The following is a 26,728-nucleotide window of genomic DNA, read 5'->3' on the forward strand; positions in this document are numbered from 1 at the left end:
TACCACCTGGATAAAAATAGTGCTTTTATATTTTCAGTATACTAAGTTTCAAAAATGGAGTAGTCTTTTTACCAAATGAGTCATCCTGGTCATAACAATCGTCAATATTCTATACCTGACTTTCGTGATGTGGATCATTACCGGAGCCCAGGCAGAACTGCGGCTGATATTGGTCATGAAATAATCAGGCCCAAACCCAGGAGGTAAATTTTATTCTTAGCATGATGACAGTTTTCGGTATTGTTCTGCAGTGCAGGGTTGGTTCACAGTAGGAGAGTAATGAAATACTGTCTTTCTCGAATGCAAAAAAGGATGTTTTTTTCATTTTTCAAGAAGATTTTTATAGTTGAATATAGTGCAGGTGATGAAAGTTACATCTAAAAGAAGCTGTGCCTTCAGTAAAATTCGCTTTTTTTTCTCTCCAAACTGATTTCGAGGAAACTTTTCCCAATCTAATCTCTTCCTGAAAATTTGAGTTTATAAGAGAATGCTAAACAAGGTTCTTGGCTTTAAACTATAAATGAGTTCGTAGGTATGAGTTCGTGGTCAATAGGCTACTGATCAAAACTGTAGCAGAACGGAGGTTGAAACGCAAAATATACATAAAAATAATCTTAATTTTTATATGATTCTAGTTATTTAAAATTCAATATATTCATAACTACATATAAAATTTTACTAGAATTATATGAAAATAAAGTCAGAATAGTTTTAGTGGTATCGTAGAATTATGGACGTGGTCTCTTAGAAGAGGGATGGTATCTTGATTGAAATTACACCATCAAATTTAAGTTTCCAGCCATCCGCCTAAAATCCATGTTTGACATTCCAAACCGTTTCGCGGACATTTGTTTTGTTTTTTTTTGGGGGGGGGGCACTTTTCTGGGAGATTTGCATAAAATCAGCAGTTTTAAACTAAGATAAGTTTCACTCAAATGATTTTATCTTTTATTCCTGGCTGCCTAAACCACCTTTCCCCGTCATTTATTATTTACTTTTTAGGAGCAAGATCCGTGGCGTCAGCGAAAGCTGATATGCTACTAGGCAAAGCTTGGCTATTTTCACATTAGATTCAATTTACCGTGTAAAACGATTGAAAAACCTCTTAATTGAGTCTGCATATGGCTTCTCAGAGTACTTGTAAAAAAAAAAATCTGAAAATCTATCTGAAAAACAATCCTGTCAACAAGTCTTAGGGAGATGTTAACAGCAAGCTACTCTTGTTGTCTCAATTCTGGCAGGGAACATTCTAAGAATCTTCTTAGGAATTTATAACATACACTTGTAGAATGCCAATAGTCTTCATGTCAAAATTCTGATGCAACTGGAGGGTTCAGCCGTACCCTACTACCTCCAGATATTTATACCTGACGGTAGTAGCATAGCAAGGTCTTGTGACACCCGGGGCGATATTTCAACTTGTCACCCCCCCCCCCCCCCCCAACAAACATTTAAACATCGCTGATTCATATTTGTTTATGGTGGAAACATACAATTAAAAAAAAGCTATTTGAAGTGTTTAAATTAAAGAGTGACAGGAAAAGTAAATTGCGTGCTGTGTATTGTGACAGAAAAAGTAATACCCCCGGGGCGAGATTCATCTTGTCAGCCCCCCCCCCCAACAAACATTTAGACATTGCTGATTCATATTTGTTTATGGTGGAAACATACAATTAAAAAAAGCTATTTGAAGTGTTTAAATTAAGGAGTGAAAGGAAAAGTAAATTGCGTGCTGTAGGCCTATAACATTGGTATCTAAACATTTTAGTGTATATAACTTACATAAATTTAAGAAAAATGCAACATTTTTATATACATTAACATTATTATTACAATATCAAACAACAACATTTTAATTTGCGGCTTACATTAAGTAAGGCTAAAATGGACAGTGGCTCTTACTATAAACGTCTTAAGAGAAAATACAAGAATAGCTGTAGCTTTCGTATTTTACTATAGGCCTATCTATTTTTTTGTACTTTGACTTCAAATTCCCAGGTGTATATATATATATATATATATATATATATATATATATATATATATATATATATATATATATATATATATATATCTGCATGAATTTGACAAAATAAATAAGTTCAAATAGGGATAAAATTCTTTTAATAAATTCTTTTAATACAGACAGTGATGATGATAACAGTGGTAGAAATTCACAAAAATACCAGATATTTCGGTCACATATGCAGTGACCGTCATATATGTGACCGAAATATCTGGTATTTTTGTGAATTTCTATCACTGTTATCATCATAACTGTCTATTAAAAGGATTTTATCCCTATTTGAACTTTTATTTATCGTCATTGAAAGGCAGTGTGGTCTCCGAAATTATCTACGTCGAATTTGACAAAATGTACTGTTTTTAAAACCCCTGTTTTCATTCAAAACCTTATCTTTCTAACTTTGTTTTATGCAAACTTAGAAATAGCCTCATCAAAATCTATCTTTTTGCTACACTGTTTTCAATACATAGCATGGCTAAGCTCGATAGTTGAGTTTGGCTCATAGTAGATCTGAAATAACTTTCGATAAGCTTGAGTTTAGAAAAACACCTGTTGGAAGAAGCAACAGAGACACATAATGTCTGGTAAAACTTTAATGCTAAAGTTAGATTAGGAATAGAGTCTAGAAGCTCATATTCAACTATAAACTGCAGTAGTCTAAAAAAACTCCACTTCAGAGCCATTCTTCAGGAACCATTCTTCAGAGCCATTCTTGTAAAAACCTCCTCAGACATGGAATTTCATTTAACATCTCTCCTGAATTTGTAATTCTCAACTAAACAGCCCACTAATTTTAGCAATTCAGTTTCTGAACTCTTTAGCAATTTCCTGGTCTCCAGTATAGCAAACCGAAGTGATATATCTTCCATGCCTAGGCAACGCGTGTTGATTTCTTGTTGAAACGTGTCAATGCATTTTAACATCGACATTTTTAGTTCTTCTTCCAAAGTTAGAGGCTCTTCTGCACCTTTTTCTCCGGGCATCAGTTTCTTTCTTCTAAAATTTATTCCTTTGGCTAGGGGAATGTCCATCTCATCACCAAGAGCTTTTGCAAATTCTATTGTCCTTTCCACAAGACCATCTCTATTATCATTCAAAAAGGCTTTTAAACTCCTCATTTTGAGGAGGCACTTTTCGAAACTTACTTCAACAATTTGCAGGTATTTTTGGATTTCTTCAATGACACTATTCCATAAACAAAAAAAGTACAGAAATGAGAAATCCCACATCGAAGTCATCAAAGTTTGAGCTGCTCCTCTTATGTCGAGAGTTTCTGAAGAGTCACAAAGTTTTCAATGTATCGACAATCTTTTTGAAGCATTTAAACACTGGCTTAACAGCTTCATAGTGAGCACTCCACCTGGTTTCTGCTAGTCGTTTGACCGTAACTTCAACATTTACCAAGAGGACATTCCATCTCTGTGTTGAGCTTGAGAAAAAAAGATGTAACCTTTCCAAAGTACCAAAAAACGTCACACAGGAAGGAACTGTAGCAAAAGAGTGCACTCCGCAAAGATTTAGTGAATGGTTGGTAGAAGGTACAAACAATGCTTTAGGATTAAGCCCACGAATCCTAGCTTGTATCCTGAATGTACTTCAGCCATTGTTGGAGTATTGTCATAGCCCTGCCCTCGGCACATTGCTATATCCAAACCATCTTCTTCAATTACATTTAAAATACCCTGTGTAATATCCACGGCTCTTTTTCCTGTAAGCTGATAATAGACTAAAAATGGCTCCTTTACTTCATCATTCTTGTTCTCAATGTGCACGTAACAAATTAACTTCACTCACTTGATCAATGTGCGAGGCATCGGTAGTGCTTTCAAATACTATACTAAAATACTTATATATAAAAATGGCACTTTCAGACATAATCTGCCAACAAATTTGAAACCTGCTAAGTAGCATTGCTGCTTTGCTACTTCACTTTTTTCACGGTGAGCTCTAATCAATCATAAGCCATTTTAGACTGATTTTGTCACCCCTCCGGGGCTGGAACCCGGGTGCCCCCCCCGCACCCCCTTTCTACGCTACTGCCTGGCGGCTCTATTTTATTCGAAGGTCAAGTGGAACTGTATGTATCGTTGGGGCCCCATCAAGAAGAGGACAAGCATTTTCTATTACGGGTCCGATGGAGGAAGTGTACAATGGTAGAATGTAGGTATCTGGGAGACGGCTTTTACTATGTTAAGACCAACAAATGACGAATATATATCCTGCTAAAAGTATCAAAAAGCAATACGAAAATCTACGAATTCTGTGGTCGCATCTCACGCGGTCTTCCACATCTCACGTCTCACCACATTACACATCTCACGCGGTTATTATACTCATTATTCTGCAGTCTATAGTTTTTTTCCATGTAATAGATTAAAAGCAGACTTAAAATTAAATCTGAAAAATTAGGTTTTTCCAGTGAAGTAAAAAGAGACACTATAACAAGCATAAATTATCCTAGATACGAGAGGGGCTGCCACCCTCGTTCAACCCTTACTCTTTACGCTAAAATTTAGAACGTACTTTACTGAAACCTTATTAAAATTTAAAAGACCTTTTGCCGTCTTCAGTCGCACTGAAAACTCTGTATTTGAGCCCGGGCCCAAGCGCCTCGCCTGGGGCCCCTAGGTCACAGACGTTGAAAATACACAGTTTTTAGTTTTGGCTACTTTTGACAAAAGTCACCCTTTACTTACCAGAGATATCAATGTGCGGTTCAGCAAAGCTTTCGTTAGGTTTTCTTCCTTTTCAATCCATTCTTTCTAAACGTATAGAAGAAAATTTGGAAAATAAATATAATCTTAAGCAATCTATTTAGTTTTCCGTAAAGCGTAAATAACACTTTTACGTTTAGCAGGGCTTAAGGTGTGTGGCAACACTACACTCATTTATGTTCATTTCTTTTGATTTTAGTTTGACTTCATGGTTTCTTCTAATCTCTGTTCATTCGAAATTGTATTTCTTAATAGAGTATGATCATTTCCTATAGTGTGCAGGCCTGGATTCACCAATAGGTCCACTAGGCCCGGGTCTAGAGGCGCACAATGCCAGGGAAAGCAATAATTATCACTGAATATTTTTTTTCTTAATAAAAACTGGACCAATGCTATTTATCGTCAAAGTGCCAGGTGTATTTTGCTTCCATGCGACCTATTCACAAAGACGTGATTTTCAAACAACGTAGGAATTCCGTGGACACTTATAAACTGTTAGATTTCTCCCAAGAATGGTAGCTGAAAGTGTGGTATCACCTCTCTCTTTCATTACTTTTGGCTCATCAGTTGTGATCTGTTCAGCACTTCAACTATCCTCTCCAAAAATCTTGCCAAAACGGAGCAGCAAAAACACTTGGGTCTAGGTGCGTCAAAGCTGCATGTGTTGAAACTTCAGGGCAAAGACAAGGAGGTTTAGAAGGTTGAAAAAACTTAGAAGTTTTTCCCTCAAAATAAGTTTTTTATTTACTTGCCTAGGTCCTATTTTTAGATAATATTGTTGCCATCAAAAGTTGTTCTATCTCCTATGTACCCACTTACATATTGGGTACATTTATATAATTGCCTCACTTTTTTTTAACCGTCTAATTGAACTGTATCTCATTCGTCAATGTTGCACGAAAGAATGTAAATAAAAAATCAACCCGAAGAAGAATAAGCAGATGAAACGCACCTGTCAAGGATTAATCAAGTTAGAACTAAAGTAATGATTGATCGTAGGCGATGTCTTTTTTATTCTATTGAAGATTCTGCACGAAACGCTAGAAGAAAGATTCGGTACTAATGATGAAACAGAGTGTTTGCGATTTTTGTTCTCATGGGGTAATACCCATAATCTTGAAAGCCACTCGAAAGACATGTTGTTCGGATTTTTAGTTAAAAAAAAACTATTAAGTTCCAATGCATATTCTAGACTCTGTGTATTTTTCTATTATATTAATGATAATTATTAATTGCAAAAATACAATAAGTCATTCAAAGTTGGCAATATAATTCGAAAATTTAAATTTCGCTTAATTTAGTCCTCTTCCCATATTTTTTTTACCACTAGTTTGATACAATCCTCCTGAGAGAACAAAGAAGCAACAAATGAACTCGTATTTGTGACCATCCTTGTCAAAAAAACATAATTTAATTTTTTCCTTTTTTCGTATATACGAGCATTAAATCTCCGCTCTAGGCTTCTTGGACGTGTAAAATTTGATGGAGTAGATTCCATCAGGATAGTATTCCTCTTTAGGTGTGTTTTACCCCTTTCTCTAAACTATGTAAATGTTCTTATGCTGTTGAATTTTGAGGCATCAATTAAATAATTGAAATGTTCTTTACGCTGCGATTCAACTTTTTTCTACAATACTTTGCTATTTAAGTACTAACATTCTATGCTAAAAACTACATTTCTGTAATGAGAGGGAAGCTATCGTTCCCTAAAAAAAACTTGCACTTATTGGGATTTCAGGCCCCAAAAAGCATGTCTACTCCCTTTTGAATGAGCCTTCTACCGATATTATTCCTTCTCTGGAGCCCCCCTGCTTAGTATTTTTGTTGAAAAATACCCTTTTTTGGTAATTGCATTGAACAGAAAAATCGACGCAACAACGACATTGCTCCCTAGATTTTGTAAAACATACTTTGCCATGGTGCCACCTTGAATGCTTAAAGAGGATGGCACCTATTTGTGGTAATGCTTGTTTATTTTAGGTTTTACTTTATTTTTGGTGTAATTTCCGTTCGTTTTGGATTTCATTTCTTCAATAATTATAGTTTTTACTCATTTTAACTTTTAAAATCGCCCTTTATGGTATTATATAAAAAATATATATAAGATATTCTACTTGTTCGTTTTAAGTTTGACTTGAATGTTCAATTTAATTGACATTAGTTAATTGATTTTTTGACTATTTTGAACAAGAGGGCTATTCCAAAATTTTGATGAGATACCTTTGAAGGAAGGCAGCTAAATATGGAGTGGGGGGGGTAATACTGGTTGCCCGCTGGCTACTTTAACATTCTCCTTAATATATCCTGAAAGTTTAAACTTGGTACCCTCAGCTGTTCTTGAAATATTATAGATACGCCTTTTTGATAAAATGGACGTACACAGTATGTTTTGATTTAGTTTAATGTGTCCTTCAACATTCCCCAGATTTTCACCTTAATGCCCTTAGCCTTCCCAAAAACATCTAGAATCAAACATCTCCGTTTTCCTAATGATAAATTCTGCATGTAAAAAACGAAGAATTGCATAATTTACAATCCTTGCTCCGGGAGTTGTGGGGGGGGGGGCATTATATCCCTGAAAGTGTAGTTACTAGACCTTTTGACTTTTTTTTTTAACAGAATTGCTTTTTCAAAGTTCTGATCGGTGATGAGGAAAGGGATCGTCTAAAAAGGGCCGTTCTTAAGATATTGCACATCCTTATATTGATAAACTGGTTGCACACAGTGCCTTCTGATTTAGTATAACACAGTCCTCAACATTCTCCAAAGTGTCACCTTAACCTATTCGGATACATCAAGAATCAAACATTTGCTCCTTTTCCATATGATAAATCCTGCATATAAACAACGGGCAAATTGCATGGTTTACAATCCCTAAGCCTCTTGGATTTTAATTTACAAGCCCTAAACCATAATTTACAATACCCTAAGCCTTTCTGGATTAAACATGCCCTTTTTTCAATAAAAAATATTTTATGTTAGTAATGGGCAACTTGCATAACTCTTACAGCCCATCCCCTGGGGGCTCAAGGGGGTAAACCCTGGGGGCATAGTAATTTGACCTTTGAACTATTTTGAACATAAGGGCTACCTCAAAATTTTGATTGGATGCATTTGGAGAAAAGGGTACGGAGCGGGGGGAGGCTTGTCACCCTCCGATCGCTTTTGACTCTTGAAAAGGGCACTAGAAATATCGATATCCAATCGGATGAGCCCCCTCCAAAGTTTATACGACCACCCCTTTCATGAAAAACATCATATGTTAACAATGGGCAACTTGCATCACTTGTAACCCTTGCCCTGGGGGCTGCGGGGGTTATCTCACCCACAATGCATTGTTATTTGGCCTTTGGGCTGTTTTGAACAAAACGGTTATCTCAAGATTTCGATCGGATACATTTGGGGAAAAAGGACTAGGGGGGCTATTTGCCCTCCAAGTATCGTTGACCCTTAAAAAGGGCACTAGAGCTTCCGATTTTCAATTAAATAAGCCACGTTCGAACTTTATACGACTACACCTTCCATATGAAGTACCTCTGGAAAAAACATACCACAATGAAACCTTACGGTTCTTTACTATAGGCTAGGCGACGTTAGAGCGTTATCTGCTGATGCTTACAATTCAGCAATTTTGCCAGATAGGCACATTGCTATGTCCTATGATTACTTCCGTTGTTTATTTCAGTGCCATGATTTCTCCCATCCCTGCGATGATGGAAGGCAAACACAAACATCAAAATTTTACACGACAGAAAAGAAAAAAATATTTTGACCCTTTTTTATTTAGCAAGACAGAGCCCCATGAAAAGGCGAAACACAGTTCTGATATTATTTTTATCTAGAGGTCAAATAAACCAAAAAACACGGAAAAAGAAGCAATAAAAAAAGCCACTATAATGAAAATTAAGAAATATCAAGTGTGTTCCTTTTGAACTTAGTCTTTTGAAGTAATGGGAACAAATTACGGTTTCACCAATTGAATTAACATGAAAATATGACCTAAAAAAATTAAAGAAACCTAATTCATTATTTTAGCCGTTTAGGCCTACTCTATTATCGGTGAATGCTTCCTTGCGATACAGATATGTCCGTGCGGTATGGATGCGTCAGTGCCATATTGATGAAAAAGGGGGAGGGGGTATGTAAGACTGTTGGTGCTCTAAACAGAGGATCTTAAATACAATTTACGGATTAACCCCACTGAAGAGATAGGAAGAAAAAGATAAGAAAAACTCTGAAGACAGAAAATAAACAGACAAAGAACTCATGACTCTGGAATTTGACAAAAAATGCATTGTTACAAAAGAAAACACTAGTTATCTCTTCCATTTTCTATGTGTTAGTTATCCACAAAAGAAACACAGTTTTTCGAGTAACACTATTTTGCAGACTGTGTTTCAGGTTCTGAAGAAATTTCCGTAGGTTTTGTGATACGTTATTGCCATAAAAAATAATAAACTTCGGTTGCGAAACGCTACGGAATAATTCTTAGCGTGTTCACCTCCTCGCCAGCGTTGCCAACGCTTTGAGAGACAATCTCGATGTTGTGGGGAAGGTAAGGACATGAAGGTCTCCTTGTTTAAGCGCATTAACTTCTCCAGGTAAAAGAGTAAAAGCCCATTAGAGCAAAAAGAATGTTTAAGTAAAGCTCCAAGCCTAGTAAAGTTAAGAAATTCAGTTGCGATAAATCATTTACCTTGTTTTTTCTTTTTCAAGAATTTCTAATTTCTTAGACAAGACATGTTAATATATTTCTTTAATCATTACTCTACACTCAATTGATTAGCTACGCCACAATGCACAAAAGTTTGTCTGCATTCTTCATTCTGCAAAACCCTCTATCAACCCTCTCTTCAAAAGTTATTTAAGATGCGTCAAGGGGATCAAATTTTGACTCGCAGTACATTCGTCAAGGTTTACTGAAGTCAATTCGTGGGGGCTTTTGAGGGGTGCAATTAACTTGGCAGACGTCAATAAATCCACCGCGGGTTTCATACCCGAAGCCCTTTTCGACCTCTATTATATTACTCAGCGGTATGTACCTGTCAGCTTGAAGATTCCTCTTAAAAGCGGAAGAAAATAGTTTCAATTTCCAATATCAGTTAAATAAAAGCGTGCTTTTAGTGAAGTGTGTTGCTGGTATGATTACTGTTTCGGAAACTAAAGGATGCTTTTTGTTAAGTGTTAAAAAGAAGTGATTCGCAATAGATCGTGCTCGGTATATCAACTAGTTCCAAAATTGGTATTTTGCTCGAGGGCCACTGCTGTAAACCGAAGTAGGACAGTATTTTAGCGTATCGAATTGATAAAGCCAAGTTATGTCTTGAAGACAATTATCAGCGGGGAATATCAGTTGAATATGACCTGTCTCTAATGTAAGGAGAGAAGTTTCTAATAGAGATGGATAGATTTGGGCTGTCATTTGAAAACACTCCAATTTTGCATCCAGATAAGCCATACCCAGAAGCTGGCACTTACGGATTAGTCCATTATAGAATTAGGTATGTTTGATTAAAAGCTGGCATTAATTCATTTGCAACTTAGTGATGCGTATCAACCAGGGGTATCCATTGTCAGAATTTCCCTTCTTTGTTCCACTTTTCTTTTAACTCTTTGATTTATGGCTGTTCTACTATGAACTTTAGAATTTTACTACCTTAAAACTTTTAAGTAGGCTCCTATTCCAGAACGCCTGGTGCTACCTGAGAAGGTACTTTCAAGTACCCTCCCCCTCTCTTCGGGACACTTGAGCTCATAATTCACCAAAATATTGGCCGGGGGCAAGGATAATCTTTTAATACAGATGTTACCGTGAATGTCCAAAATCTCATTAATGTCGACATTCTATGATAATAAAAGCTAAAGCTAGGTTAGAATATGTTAGTTTTGGTTAGTTTAGATTAAATTTGGATATAAATATCAAAATTGGGCCAAAAACCTAAGCTAACCAAACCTAACCTAGCCAAACCTAATCTGACCTAACTTGTCATCATCAAACCTTGCATTAAGTTGAAAAGGTTGACTGGCAACGCTGACTAAATCCAAGGAGAAATAAAGGTATTCTGGACATTCATTGGTGAATGTCGACAATGACCAATTTCGGACATTCATGGTAACACAGATAGTACACAGAATAACATTTAACAAACATACCTAAAAAACGGGGCTATCTTTGTCATGGTGGGGGGAGGAGGTTAATAGCTGTAAAAAATTAAACACAGTGGCAACCAATGCAAACAAGCAGTTAGGTGGTCTCACGTGTTCAGTAAAGCACATAGCTAAAGTACAAAGTTGCTAAGAAATAGAAATAGTAAGGTGTTTTTTTTCAAAATTTATAGGGGACTTCCCCTCCGCTATTGCCACCACTGCAGGATATTGATTATGGATATTGAGCTGGGTTGTTTTTCTGTTTAGTAAATAAAACTTCCAGAAATGAAACTAAAGCCCAAACAGCGATATGGGAAAGGGTTTTCAAGTGTTCACCCACCTCCCCTCTTCCAGAACATTGACTTATCTTCAACTTGGGAAAATGCCATGTTCGGTAAATAAATATTTCTGAAATGACTCTACGGCCTAAATAAGTGGCTGGGATTCTTAAAAAAATAGGTCCTAAAATATAAATTTGACTTAGAATCAGGTGCAAATCCTGGGAACCACCTTGCCAAGTCCAAGAGTCCATGAGAAGGATGCTCTTAACCAAATTGAAACAAATAATAATAAGTAAAGACCGGTCCTCACAGAATCCATTGGTCTTACGGTGGGAGTCGGAATTTGAAAATACCTTCTCTGACCCTAATTACTTTCCGAAAGTTTCATTCATGTAGCATAAAACATTTGAGAGGTATAAAAAAAAGCTATAAATGTATATACAATTCAGTCATCGAAGAATGACACACAAAAGAATAATCAAAAATGCAAGGAAAAAAGGGGGTATGCTGTATCATCATAACATACAACAAAAAACAACAATGTATATAGCGCCCATTGGTTAGTAGTAGAAATAATAGTAGGAGCATGCACACAGTGTGTTTTGATTTGTTCAACATCCCCTCAACACGCCCTGAAAGTTTTAACTTAATGCCCTAAGCAGTTCCTGAGACATTGATGATGTATTCTTTTCACAAATTGTATGCACATAGTACGTATTGATTTGATTCAACATCACCATGACATTCCCTGAATTATTTACCTTAATACCCTTAGTTAGTAGTAGCAATAATAATAGCACTAGCAGTATTAGTATTAGTAATAGTATCAGTAATAGCAATGGTTGTAGTGGTACTTGTAGCAGTAGCAGTAGTAGAAGTAGCAAGTGCATATTGCCTTTTGGTTAGTTCAACATCCCCTCAAAATGCCCTGTAAGTTTCAACTTAATGATGTAAGCCGTTGTCAAGATGTTGCTGATACATCCTTTTGACAACCTACATGCACTTAGTGTGTTTTGATTTAGTTCAACTTTCTCCTCAATATTCTCTGAATAATACCCTTAGATTATGCAGTAGTAGCAACCGTAGTAGTAAGTGTAGTAGTATTAATAGTAGGAGCAGTAATAGTAGTAGTAGCAATAGGTGTAGCAGTAGTACTAGTAGTAGTTTTAGTAGTAGTTGTTGTAACAGTAGTAGTAGTAGTAGTATACGCATATTGCCCTTGGGTCAGTTGAACATCCCTCTCATCATGCCGTGGAAGTTTCATCTTTATACCCTTAGCCGTTTTTGTGGTATTGTTGATCCGCCCTTTTGACAAACTGCATGCACATAGTATGTTTTAATTTAATTCAACATCCCTCAACATTCCTTGCAATTTTAACCATATGTTTTACTTTGAACAAACTGCTTTGACAATGCATTACTTTTTACAAGGAATTGAGCGTAAAGGCATTAAACATTTTGGTGTTTGATAACTATGTTCAAAACTGTCGATATTGTTAAAAAAATATACGTCCAACGTTTCGGCATTGCTCAACAGAACTGAATGCTGGGAGTTTGCATTTCAGTTTTTGTAAGTAGGCGGGTGTTTCGTGTAATTTTTATAATTGATTACTTTTTCCATTTTACATAATTTTTCTTTAATTGACATACTTTTTTCATTGCCTTTATAAGAATGTTCCTCTCTAAGCTTTATTAAGTAAAAAAAGAACTTTTTTCTTCAGAAAAAAAGGAGCAACATTAAAACAAAAAAATATCCAAAACAATTACATATATGATGGATGTTGCCCCCCTCCTCAATACTTTGCTCTTTAGGATACAGTTTTTCGGCATTTTAAAAAATCTACTTATTGTTCTAATTAAACGACCCTTCTGTTTCAGGACGTGTTTCTAAAGAATTAGGAGAAAATTTAAACTTTAACGTAAACAGTCAGGTGTTGTGGAGGGGGTAACCCCCCAAAAGTTTTGATACTTTCTTTTCATTTTAAGTTTTAATGTTGCTCCTTACTTTCAGTCGAAAAAAACTTGATTTTATTTAATTTCCGATCGTTTTTTTTAATAACGCCAGGACGCCTGGCTCCACCTCCATGGAAAAACCACCCTCCCCACTGAAATATCCTTTGAGAAATTCAATCCTGGCGAAAATTTACCCCGGGCATCTCCACGTCTAAAGTTGAATCGGTAAAGAAAAAGCAAGAGATAGATATAAAGAAATTTCGCATAAAAAATTAGACAAATTTCCTCAGGCTTGTAGGTTCTGATGGGTTAAACTAACTTTAATGAAGCGTATATATTTGGAATCAGCATAATAAGCCAATTCCTTTGATATATCAATTGGTATCAAAATTTAGTTTCTTATAGTTCGGTTATTATTGTGCCGGGTCGCTTCGTACCTACAGTTCATTACCACGAACCCATCAAAACTCAAACAGAAATCATTGAAATATTGATCGTTTTTTCTTATTTAATAAAATTAATTTATTCATAAAACTTTTCATTTTCAGTAAATATAATTAAAATAATAGACAGTGTTTTTCAATTAAAGTAAGTATCAAGTTTAATACTTAATACCAATCTAAAGGAATCGGTGTATTAGAGTGACTGTCACTTTCTCAACAAATTTCTCATTAAGCAACATTGTATATAATTATTTGAAGACTATTATATTTAAACTCTAATATTTTATTAAAAACTTCGGAAAAGGACCGAAAGTCACATTAAAGAGTATAGAGCTCAGGATGAGACAGCCACATAAACATAAAGAATAATCTGATTAAATAGGTTTAAGATATAGTTATTTATTTCCGTCTAAATACTCTTTTTTATTTAATCTCCGATTATTTTAAAAATCATACACATGCCTACACAGGATATAGTTTTAGGTAACTGTCCCTTAAATACCTGGTTAATTGCTTTTTAAATTTGCAAACAAATCATTTTAAGTGCAGTATAACCGTCCTTTATAAAATGAAAACGTGGTATATCTGCAGACAGGATGACTTTGTAGTATCTCTACTCCTTCTGTAAACTATTCTAAGGCATTGGAAATTGCATAAAGACAAGTCTACATTTGTTATAATCTATGGAAGCAAATCTTTTTGTAATTTTGGTTTGAGTTTGATTTATTTTAGAGATGAAATACATAAAAATCAAATATATTTTAGATTAAACAAATTGATCTCGTCGCCAGGACTCCTAGTAGTTAAAATTTTGATGTATTTTGTTTCAGTTTGCATGCAATATACTTACTCTTTATTTGAGAGTTTTTTTCCTAATATTATTCAAAAATAAACTTATTAATACGAAAAAAAAATTACTGAAATATATTTCGTGTCCCCCGACCACCACTGATATTTTGGCATTTGGAACCCCCCCCCCCTGTAAAATTTTCTGCCGGCACCCTTGGATTCAGTTGCCCGAGGGGTCCGTTGCACGGGGGTTCAGGTTTACGGAGGTTCAGTTGCTTGGGGGTTCAGTCATATGCACACTGTGATGGGATTATTTTTCAACTTCTTAATTACTTTATTGAGTATCATTTCATTTTAATCGATCTATTCATTTGATGACAGCAATTTCTGGTTGAATTAGGTTTGAATTATTATGGGACTATTTCTGGCAATCATAAGTCTAATATGGCTCTTGATTTAATTCTGAAAAAAGTATTTTCAGAATTTTTTTTCAACTTTTTACATGAGTTTTTGTAACTAATTAGAAAATTACTTATAGTCGGGGAGCCAAAGTTGAAAAAGTCGTCAAATAACGGTTTGTAAAAAACATTTTGGTACATGAGTTCTGACTTTTGGAAACGATATTTTCGGACATGCTGATTCCATTTATTTCGGGAATTGCGACCGCCAAAGTGCGCTTCATAGTTTAATATGAGGTCAAAGTTTCGACTCGATCATCTATGATAAAAATTTAAAACTTAACTTGTTCATTGCTAAGTAGATGATACTGCATCGTTCTCGTGGCTTTGTTGCGGTTATGTTTACTACCATCTGCCATACTGGTGCAAATTGATGGTTAAAAAGCTTAAAAAGCTAATTAACTCTATTATTTGATCCTTAAAGGTTTGTCTTTACCAGGATTTCACTTTTTATTGTTTCGCCTCGTCTTTCAAGAATCCTTGGTACATAAGTTTATAATGTATAGGCTAAAAATCTTATCAGGTTTGGGGTCAAAGGATAGTTAGAGGCTTACTTAAGTGGTCTAAAAGTAGGGTAAAGGTGCAGATTAGTCCCCCCTGATAAAAGCAACTTATTTCTTACTATTATTAAGTAAATTGCAGGGTGTCCACGGGGGGAGGGGGTTACGAAGAGCTTGGCTCTTTTGTGAGCTAGCCTAAGTGGTACAGGTTTTTTTCAAGCATAGTCAAGCAAAGGCGGTACACTCTGACAATACTTGGCTGTCTTCTCTTTCCTTTTTGCGTGTCAAGAGTCTCACTATTTACCATTGCTCCTCAAGTCACTAACTCTATAGCGCATCCAGACTATCCCCTTTCTGAAAAAATGGGATGGAAATCCGGAAAAAGGAGTAGCCCTCCAGACTTGGCGGTTTTAAAAAAAATATTGGTACAAGTTTATCAGCCATCCTTATCAAATCTGTTTTTCTGAGCCAAAACCTATATAAAACAATTTTAGAGCCTCAGTTTGACAATTTACCTTTTTTCTATTTTAAACCACATCAGACAACTATTTTTATTTATTACTTATCATGTTTAATCGTCTCGTTTTTCTGGCATTTTTTCCAGAAAAGCTGTCCACACTACCGTCTTCCGTCCTATTTTTCTATTTTCGGACCCTCTGATCCTTCCTGCCCAGAGAACAGAAAAATGGGAGGGAAGACCTGTCTACATTTCCAGATTTCCGTCCCATTTTTCCAGAAAGCGGATAGTCTGGACGTGCTATTAGGGGGCACAACAAAATTTTAGGCTAGGTGGAAGAAGGTTTGGTGGTACCTTCTTTTTGGCCAATACTATGCCGCAATGCCCAATACTATGCCGCAATGCCCAATACTATGCCACAAAGTTGTAAAATGGTTCAATGGAGCATTATTATTATTATTTAGGGTGGACTCAAATGGGTTGAGACTCAGGCCTCCAAGGCCCATTGCCTCCACAATGGAACATTAAGAATTGTCATTTTCCATCTTTTGAGGGACCAAGACTGAATATGAGTATGCTTTACAGAGGCGAAAAAATTGAAATTTAGCACTAAGAAGTGTCTTTTTTCTTCCATTTTGGACTTCTTATCACTGCTGGAGGGGGGGGGGCGTTAATTACTTTCTGGTTTGAAGATTTTTTTCACCAGGTCTTTTCACTACTTATAGGGTCCTATTATAGACTATAATAGTCTGTAGATAAAGAAAATGGATCCGTTATATATCATGAAGAAATTCTTGAATTTTTTTTCTAAGGTTACCATTAGTACCGTACTAAATTTCTTCTCTATTTTGCAGGATAGCATAGAATCATTTGCCAGAAAACAATTAGATGTTCTATATAGCCCCCCCCCCCCCCAAAAAAAAAATTATTATACAAAGTGTTTAATCTGCCAAACCGATGTGTCAAACCGATGGAAAAGGACAGCTTCAAACTGTTAGTGATATAAAACGTGCCCGAGAACTTCTATTGACCAGATGCAAGTGCAATGCTAAGTACCATGCTCCAAGAAAGGACTGTCAGCAACCAAATGTCTTACAAACAAGGCTTGTTTGGCATAGAACTTGTAGACAGAAAGTTTTTTCTTGTGATCTCCATGGAGGTCTTCAGGAAGCAAATATGCCAGCTACACGTGCAAGACTCACTAGAACATTGGCAAAGCAGAAGTGAGTTATTCATTTGCTGACTGTTGCATCATTTGTGGCAAAAAGGGAATTACCAAGCGTAAAAGTGAGAATGTTCTTGCAATTAAAACGATAGAAAGGTAACAGAAGTTATCACAGCATACTGAAAGACTTTTACGAGAAATGCCTGCTGTGTTTGCAAGGTCCAATGACAAAAATTTGATTCAGTTGAATGCAAAATACCACCAAAAATGCATGCTTAGCTTCTTTAAAAAGAAGACTGAGGAAGAGACTAATTTTTTTGCCAGAGAGGCTATTGCAAAAAGTGTGGTGGATGAAATTGAGACTCGTCTTAAGGAAGGAAGGATATGCTCGCTTAGTGAGCTAAGGCAGAAATTAAGCAGCGGACTAACTAGTTCAGGTCTGGCAGTAAAGGCCCATAATGTTAGGATGCTGAGAAAGCAATTGAGTGTGAAGTATGGCAGAGCACTAGAAGTGAGCTGATCTGATAAACTTTATAGAAGGGCTGTCTTACCTAGATTCTAAGGCCTGCTCTTTGCCAGTGTCTGATGTCAATTCGAAGCTAACTCTCATTCTGGACTTTATGCCGCTCTTAAGGACTATGACTCCGTCAAGGGATGAGACATTAACTGACTTTTTAAAAAGGTTGACTTGCGAGGTTTTTAGTCAGCTCCCAGAAAATCTATGCCAACTGCATGTGGTTTCTGACCGGTATGATGGAATTTATGGAATGAAGGACCCAACCGGCTCACCAGTGTTCCTAAAAGACAGTAGTGGCTGCCATAGACGAAGGGGTGAGCAGAGTTTGAAGGTCAGTACCACATATAGTAACAGCATCAAACTCGGTGATTCCTGGCAATCAATTCTTAGAATTTCTTTCTGCAAAGCTAACTTGGTGGCTTTTATTTATGAGTTTTGGAGCAATGTGGGAAGTAAAAGTAAGAACTTCAATATTATACTTGCTGAAGGTTTCCATGATCGTCGACATGTTGAGATATTGCCTAGAAAAGGATCCCTGGAACCTTTGCCTCCTCTTAGTCTTGAGCTTGCAAGCACACATGAAGAAGCAGACATGCGTGTAGGAGTCCATGTTGCTTTCAGCTTTAGGAATGGAAGTTCTTCTGTCATTGTGCGGGCCAATGACACAGATATTCTGGTGATACTTTTGCAACACTCCTCTACGCTGTTAGATACGAAAGAGAACAAAAAGAAGGAGCTATTCCTTCAATTTCCTGACAGAATTTTCCCTGTGCACGAGCTAGCTATTTCTCTTCCACGGGACTTTATTGTCAGCATTGGACTGCTACACTGCCTTAGTGACACTGACACGACGAGCTCTGCATATTCTGTGGGGAAGAAGACATTTGTGAAAGCAGCTTTGAAATTTGATCTTGTTAGTGACATGGCGAAACTGACGAGAAAAGTCAAGATTGACCTCGTCAATATATCAAATTATATTGAGGAAGTGACGGAGGTGGCAAGAAAAGTAACAATCGCAACCTATGGAAAGAATCCTACTGACTTTAACTCCTTGAATGACTTTCGAGTGCACTTATTCTATAGGAAAAAAACGTTAAAAAATCTTCCACCCACTGAAAACAGCTTTAAATATCACATCCTTAGAGTTGTATATCAGTGAGGAATCGTTTTCCAGGCTATGGAGTCTGAACCAATAGTTTTAGACCCCCTAAATTTCGGATGGATATGCAGTGATGCTTTCGGGGCTTTTCCTCTGACAAATACATTGTCGCAGTGGCCGATTTCTATAAGACGTATCGCATTTCATTGCAAGTGTAGAAATATGTGTAACTGAAATTGCTCCTGTGCTGGAATCCGCAAGTGCGACTTGCTTTGTGCTTGTGCTAGATCATGCGATCTTTTTGAAAGTAACGACGAGTTTGACCTATTAATAACTTAAAAAACATTGCTAAACATATTTAAATTATGTATATTCGACCAATAGTATGTTAATAAAATTGTAAAAAGCAAAAGCTTGTAAAAGCAGTTTGAAGCATATTGAAGCTGTTGTGCTTGGAGCAGGATTATTTATTTTCTTTTCTGGTGTGGTAAATTAACGATCGCCTAGTGTTTTGGCTAGGTATGAAAGAGACAACTACAATATTCTAGTAGAAAGCTGGACTTAGTCTGAGTGAAATAGAAAATCAACGAACTTAGTTACAAAAAACCACCAAGCGCACCTTTGGCGATTATATTCCCGATATATTCGTAATCAGCATGGTCGATTTAATCTAAAACCTCTCTCAAATCACTTGTCCCCCTCAGATTGCTATTTTGTCAGATTTTCAACTTTGGCTCCCCGACTACATACTATAACCATTGGTTGGATACGTCACCCCTATATAAAAAAAACAGTTGTGAAGTTACTGTTCCATATCTGTCTTTGACTCTGTCATTATTATTCTATGGTTGTAAATAATAATTATAGTTTTTGATTAATTAAAATAAATATAGGTATTAATATGAACCCAGAATGCTTTAAATGGCAGTTTTCTTCAAAAATTAAATTATATTTTTTCAAATTTCTTTCATAAATATATCCTTATTTTTTTTTCTCTCTTTCATCACTTCTAAAGCAGCGTCAACTGATAAAACTAATAGAACCAAGGTAAAAAATTTTGAATAGGCTATAACAATCCTAATCGTAGTGATAGTCTTTAGTTTTTATCTCCTATTAAAGGGTAAAATTCTGCTTTAGCTACTTTTGGCTATCTTGGAAAGGAGTTTGGTTAGGAAAATGAAACTTTCAGGGATAGATCTACAGGCTAAAGTATGTCCCGGGAAGCACCTACCTCCACTCCTTCTCCCTCTAGAGGGTCCTGACCTTTGATGACCTTTAAAAATCTGTGTGTTACCTTTTAAAATAGATCTTCTGCTTAAAATGAAGTCCAACAAAATGGTTTTCAGCCTCTCAACTTTGCTCAATCCTGATTTATAGTTTTAAAGATGCAAATACATTTCCTAAATTTTGAAAATTAACATTGATATGGCTTAAAATACTACTCAAATAACAGGAATTGCATTTTCAGAACTAAAGCCAGAGGAAAAGAATCTTATAACTGAAAATTAAGGTAAATGTTGTTTTGTAAAAATTTCAATAGGTATAGACTTGTCATGTAGGCAAATTTCAGGATCCTCTAGAGGGAGAAGGAAAGGAGATAAGTACTTCAAAATACTTCCCAGGACATATTTTAGCCTGTAGACCCATCCCTGAAAGTTTCATTTTCCTAACCTCACCCCTTTCCAAGATAGGTAAAAGTAACTAAATTAGAATTTTAGCATTTGATCTTTAAGCCTAGGCTTTTCATCATTGTTCTTGGAGTTGACAAGCATTGGTCAATATCTATGAAATCATATTATTGAGTTAGGAATAAATGTGTGTTAAAGCTATTATTCACACACTTTATATTATCTATAATCTAGAGAAATGCATAATGCACATGTCTGTATGCCTACCTACCTGAACTTCAGAAATAAAAACTATAGGTTGACTGCTAGGGTGATTTTGGTAAACTATGGGTAATTTTGGACAAGTATTTTATGAAAATATTTTAGTAGCCTCTTAGTTAAAATTTTAATGTGTATTACTAATGTAAGAATTGTTTTCCAAGCATGTGTCTCAACAGCCCTAGTTCTTGCTTAACTAAATCAATTCTTTCAAAGGTATTTGTTTAGCCTTGTGTCACCTGACAAGCAGACATGTTAAGAAAACAATTCTTACTTTAAAATATGTATAATGATCCTAGTTCTTATATTATCCAATGGGAGAACCTTTATCATCAAGTCTTTCCTCTAAAAATCCTTCTTTTTCCAGCTTTAAATAAAAAGTTTTCAAAACCCATGCCACTGAGATTCAATGCTTAAGTCTTTATAAATTGCCGCCTAATAAGTTCTTTTATAGATAGCATTCATGCCAGTCTTTAGTGTTCATATTTTGATATTCACCCTTTACCACTGCTCTTTAAAAAAAAAGTATTAAAATGACTGGCATCAACACTCTCTATAAAACAACTTCTTCGGTGGCAATTTATAGCGGCAATTTAAAAAGACTTAAGCATTGAATCTCAGCATCTAGTACCTGCCCTCCAATTTTTTTGGTCATTTAAAAAAGGCACTAGAACTTTTAATTTCCATTCAATGAGCCCTCTTATGATATTCTAGCACCCCTGGGTCAATACAATCATCCCTGGATAGTAGAAAAAAAAACAACAACAAATAAATATGCATCTGTGATCTTTTTTCTGGCAAAAAATACAAAATTCCACATTTTTGTAGATAGGAGCTTGAAACCTAAATAGTAGGGTCCTCTGATATGCTGAATTTGAGTGTGTGATTTTCATTGAGATCACTTGACTTTTGGGGGCTGTTTACCTTTTTTTTCAAAAATTGGGAAAGTTTTCTCAGGCTTGTAGCCTTTGATGGGTAACATTAAACCTGATAAAATTTATTTAGCCTTCATGAAATCAACATAAAAAGCCAATTGTTTTGATATATCTATTGATATTAAAATTTTTGTTTTTTAGAGTTTTGGTTATTATTGATCTGGGTCACTCCTTACTTACAATTTGTTACCACAAACTGTTTGATGTTTAGGTTTTGATATCAATATTTGGTCCAATATATCAACATCAATATATAACATTGCCAAACACTGGTAAAACTTGCCTCCTGCCCTGCACAGTAGCAAATTAAACCTTTGTTTTCTACAGGAAATTTTAGGCTAGGGAATTTGCCAAAATTCCTATACAAAATTCTTTTTATTTGTCTTTGCGCTACTTGTTGGTTATATAGGCCTAATACACCCTTGATAAGTGAAGTTGGGTGGAAAAAAAATATGATGAAGACATAAGCTTAGAAACAGATTTGGGCTATATATTTGCACATTAGGGGGGGGGGGTTGCATAGCATATGTTAAATACCTACCCAAATTACCAAATAAATACTTCAATAAAATATAGATACAATTTATTTTCCAACAAAGCCAAAACTAATTGTCTGGTAATTGTCTGGCTTTGCCATTAATTTATCTTGTATCTAGTATTTATCTACACATTTGTCTGGTTTCTTTGTACATTCTATAGTGCTGGTTTAGTTATAATGTACAAGTACCGGTTAAATATTGTAAATGCAATGAGAAATCACGCTTTGCCGTCAATTTAAATAGGAAATACCCATTTGAAGGGTTTCCATGTACAGTCTATAGTGCTGGTTTAGCATAAATACCAAATAAACTCATCCATAACAAATAAATTTATATTTATATATATATATATATATAAATATATATAAGTCACACAGAATAAAGCTTCTGTTTTCAAGTCCCAACATAGAATTATTTCATGAACAAAATGAAAAAATTCATTAACCCTTTCCGACGAAGTGGTTCCAATACGAAACCACCTTTTTATATTTTTTTACCATGATCCGTATGTGGTAAAAATAATAAACCACTGGTCTAACATATGCCTAGCAACGCTATCTGACGGGAAAAATTTTATGGGCAGCCTAATTGACACCTAGTATTTAGATTGGACCACGTGCTTTTTTTTAATAAAAAGTATGAAATTCATTTGTGACAAAAATGATTATTATATTTGGAAAGAGCATAAAAAAAGGCATCCAGAGGTATGTTTGCTTGCTTTATTCGTAAGTCAATAATAGGAAAAGTGAAAAATTTACAAAGATGGTAGTTTCTTCTCTTATTCCTGGCTATATAAAAGGGTTAAAAACAACAATTCCATTATGTGCTGAATAGTTTTAGTTGACTCGTTTCCACTCTCGCTTCATTATGTTTACCCCCCCCCCTCCCTTATGTGCTGATATATTGCCCGAATTATGTATTTTCATGTCTCTTCTGGTTCATTGTTTCGTCTATGTTGGTTCAATTTCACGGGTAAACCAGTTTTAACAAGAGTTATGCTAACAGCGGTATCTGAAATAAGAGAAATAAAGTATAAGCTTTGAGTGTCCTTGGAAGGCTAAAAATTGAATTTCCTAATAAAGCGAATGTTATATTCAGAAAGAGCATCAAGAGGTCAGTAGTATAAATTATCCTAATTTTACCAGATAAATATATGCCATATCAGATTTTACGAATGAAGATTAATCAGAAACTTGAAGATTACAAAATTAAGCACATTAGGGGGGTAAAGCATAGCATATATTAGATATAGAAATTAACCTCGGTACCTCCCCCCCCCAAAAACTAAAGTTTAAATAGTTTCTGGTGTGAGAAACCCTTGTTTATGCTGCGTGAGACATCCAATTACTGGGTAATGGCTAGCTGATTTCCAATTTTCTTGATTTGTGTTGCCTGGCTAATAGAACTGCACTGTTTTTTTTTTCACATTTCCGTAATTACAGCCATAAAAAGTAATCCACTAGTAGTGGCCATAAAAAGTTGGCAAACTAGTTGAGTCAAACTTGCATAAATGGATCCACATTCCAAATTATGGCCAAGAAAACTGTTGAAAGCCCCTACCTTCATCCATGTCCACTTGTAAGGCTTTAAAAATCCTGCAAAGTCAGGTCTTAACTTTGAGGAAAAGTTTTAAGCTCAGCTAGAACTAGATGTGATCATTTTCACAGATTCCTTCAAACCCTGCAAATGGTGAAGGAGTGGTAGTAGAGATTGAAAACTCCTTTCCAGGCTATTCTCTGGGCTGTAGATCCATTCCATATTTCTTAGACCACACTCTATTTTGGTTTAAGACTAGGGGAAGTTCACTTCCAGTGCAAATAAATGTTACATTTGGATTCAGGATGAAATCTTGATTCTAAGATATCTGATTTACAAAGTGTTAACACTTTGTAAAATTTACAAAGTGGTCTCTGATTGGTCAGCTGTTAATTAGCTACCAATGTAAACAGTAACAGTAAATGTAAGCAGTTTTAAATTTTTTATTGAGTTTTTATGTAATATTGTATTCTTTTTGGGATTATGTTACATTTTTTAAGCTTATATTACTGACGTGCAGATAAGGTGAATGTAGCACTAGATGCATTCATTAACAGCCCACTAAGGACCCTCAAAGATGGTGGTAAATTTTTCGCAGTTCATATTGTTTGTGACTTAGGAATAAAGTGAACATACCATTCGATGCCATTTTTTATTCTCTTTTCAAATATAATAGTCATTTTTGTCGCAAATGAATTTCACCCCCACTCCTATATATATATATATATATATATATATATATATATTATAGGGGTATATAAAATTAATATTGGTACATAAATATATACCAACTCGTATATATTTGCCCATTAAGGGGGGTGGGAGGAAAGTTTAAAATCACCTCGTTTGCATCAGAAATAAATTACCCCCACCCCCCTAATGTTCAAATATATACCCTGAATTGGTACATATAAGGGTGGGGGTAAAATTCATTTGTGACAAAAATGATTATTATATTTGGAAAGAGCATAAAAAAAGGCATCCAGTGGTATGTTTGCTTGCTTTATTCGTAAGTCAATAATAGGAAAAGCGAAAAATTTACAAAGATGGTAGTTTCTTCTCTTATTCCTGGCTATATAAAAGGGTTAAAAAAAACAATTCCATTATGTGCTTAATAGTTTTAGTTGACTCGCTTAAACTCTAGCTTCTTTATGTTTACCCCCCCCCCCTCCCTTATGTGCTGATATATTGCCCGAATTATGTATTTCCATGTCTCTTCTGGTTCATTGTTTCGTCTATGTTGGTTCAATTTCACGGGTAAACCATTTTTAACAAGAGTTATGCTAACAGCGGTATCTGAAATAAGAGAAATAAAGTATAAGCTTTGAGTGTCCTTGGAAGGCTAAAAATTGAATTTCCTAATAAAGCGAATGTTATATTCAGAAAGAGCATCAAGAGGTCAGTAGTATAAATTATCCCAATTTTACCGGATAAATATATGCCATATCAGATTTTACGAATGAAGATTAATCAGAAACTTGAAGATTACAAAATTTTAATGTTGGGAATAGGCTCTTACACGCCATCTTTAAAGATGTGTTTCGTGTTATCTAGAGGTACCGTTGTTTTCATCACCTATCATCAACAGAAGCTTCCGCCTTCTCCCAGCCATTTTAGTTTACTTGTTCTCAGTGTGGCCAGATTGGCTTATTTTACGCCAAACTGGCTTATTTTGTTGGCGACTGGCGTGAAAATTTTTGGAACTGGCTTGTGGCTTAAAACTTGGCTATTTTTATTTTGAACTGGCTTATTTCTTGGCGTGATTTACTTTTTCGGGAAGATTTTATATTTTTTGGCAATTCATCCGATTTTCGAACGGACGAACGAACGAATGCTCACGAAAGGTCAAAATCACGTTTTAACTCTATGGTCAAAATACAAATCTAACCGCGGCACTGCAGTGAAGTTTTCAAATCCTAAGAGACACGTGGCTTCGTAACAACAGCATAAAAAGCATTAGCCATTAAGTCATGGGGTTGAACTACAGCTGAAGGTACAGTATATTAGCTGTTACTTATCAGTATAGTATAGAATAACGCCAGGAATCAAACTCATAACAGACATGTCTGTAACATCTACAGATCCTGTTTAACTGTTTAGTTCATGTGAGTTGTCCAGGAGTCGTCATGCTGTCGTCATGCACACTCTAGCTATTTTCTGTGGTTTGTATCTCTGTACAAACAGATTGGGTACACAGCCTAGCCGACTGGGTCCATACCCCGATGCATTGGGTACTGCCCTCAATATATTGGATACCCCCATACCTGTTTTCACTTTTTGTCTAGGTATATTCTGAGAAAATACATTTAGCCTATTTATATTTGAGGTTTTCTTTGCATCACTTCAGTTTAAATATGCTCAAAGGAAGAAGCAAATTGGCCATTGGTTTTCTCAGAATACATGCAAAAGTGAAAATTGTTATGGGGGAGTGGGGATATTAATTGTTTTATGTACTACCATCAACATAATGTACTACTTCACCCCTGCAGGAGTACACCAAAGGATCTGTACCTAAGAATTTGAGTGCTACACTCCACAATCAGTACTACATTAAACATGGCATAGGTCCTACTCTGCTATATATGGAGTAGGTCCTGCTATGCTCTATATAGAGTAGTACACTTGGTTAGATGTATGTATCAAATTCTGAGGTACAGATCCTGTGGTATGTTACTACAGTGGTGAAGGAGTACATTATATGTTGATGGTTGTACATAAAACAATTAATCCCTAACTGGTATGGGGGGGGTACCCAATGCATTGAGGTGTGGACCTCAATGCATTAGCTACCAGCAAATTGGGTACATGCCACAGAAAAATAGCTGGTGTACATGACTGGTTTGCACCCCGATTTTTAGCAGTGATGAGCACCAGCTTGTGACATAAGCAAACCTGAAGCAATCAATCTTGTTTCAGACTCACTTTTATTCATTTTTCCCAATGTATTAGCCTATAGTTAAATACTAGAGAAATTAGCTATATATAATATAGGCTAATAGCTAATATGTAATAAAGTACCATATAATACTAATGAAAATATCAGAAAGAGATATATAAATACAGGAGCAGGATAAGTAGATGAATTACCCTTGCTTTGATGTCTGATTTCTTTGTTACTGTTGCTGTAGCCTACGCCTATAGGGTAAGACTCCTAGTGATTAGCCAGTGCCTAATCTGAGCTGTATCTCTGATTAGAATTCAGTATCTCCTTTACCATGCAGCTGAGACTTTACTCTTGACCACTACTAATTTTCAGAATTATCAATCTTGGCCAATAGTCTAC

The 26,728-nt window shown here is 35.6% G+C and overlaps 1 protein-coding gene across 3 annotated transcripts in view; it reads left to right on the forward strand.

The window, feature by feature from the left end:
- The window catches only part of LOC148952171 (ankyrin repeat and BTB/POZ domain-containing protein 2), a 321,201-nt gene that overhangs the window by 85,209 nt on the left and 209,264 nt on the right, over positions 1–26,728 (forward strand). Inside the window, exon 2 of one of the 3 annotated variants that reach the window (XM_089089639.1) lies at positions 38–203. The exons of 1 other annotated variant lie outside the window; for it this stretch is intronic. In XM_089089639.1, the coding sequence (XP_088945765.1) occupies positions 76–203 (128 nt within the window). In that variant the 5' untranslated portion in view covers positions 38–75. Of the gene's footprint in view, positions 1–37; positions 204–9,879; positions 10,242–26,728 lie in introns of those variants that run through there. One more of the 3 variants, XM_089089640.1, reaches the window with a different exon arrangement.

This window comes from Artemia sp. Qi Xiang Cuo, chromosome 5 (assembly GCF_049724085.1).
Source record: "Artemia sp. Qi Xiang Cuo chromosome 5, ASM4972408v1, whole genome shotgun sequence".
Classification (NCBI taxonomy): domain Eukaryota; kingdom Metazoa; phylum Arthropoda; class Branchiopoda; order Anostraca; family Artemiidae; genus Artemia; species Artemia sp. Qi Xiang Cuo.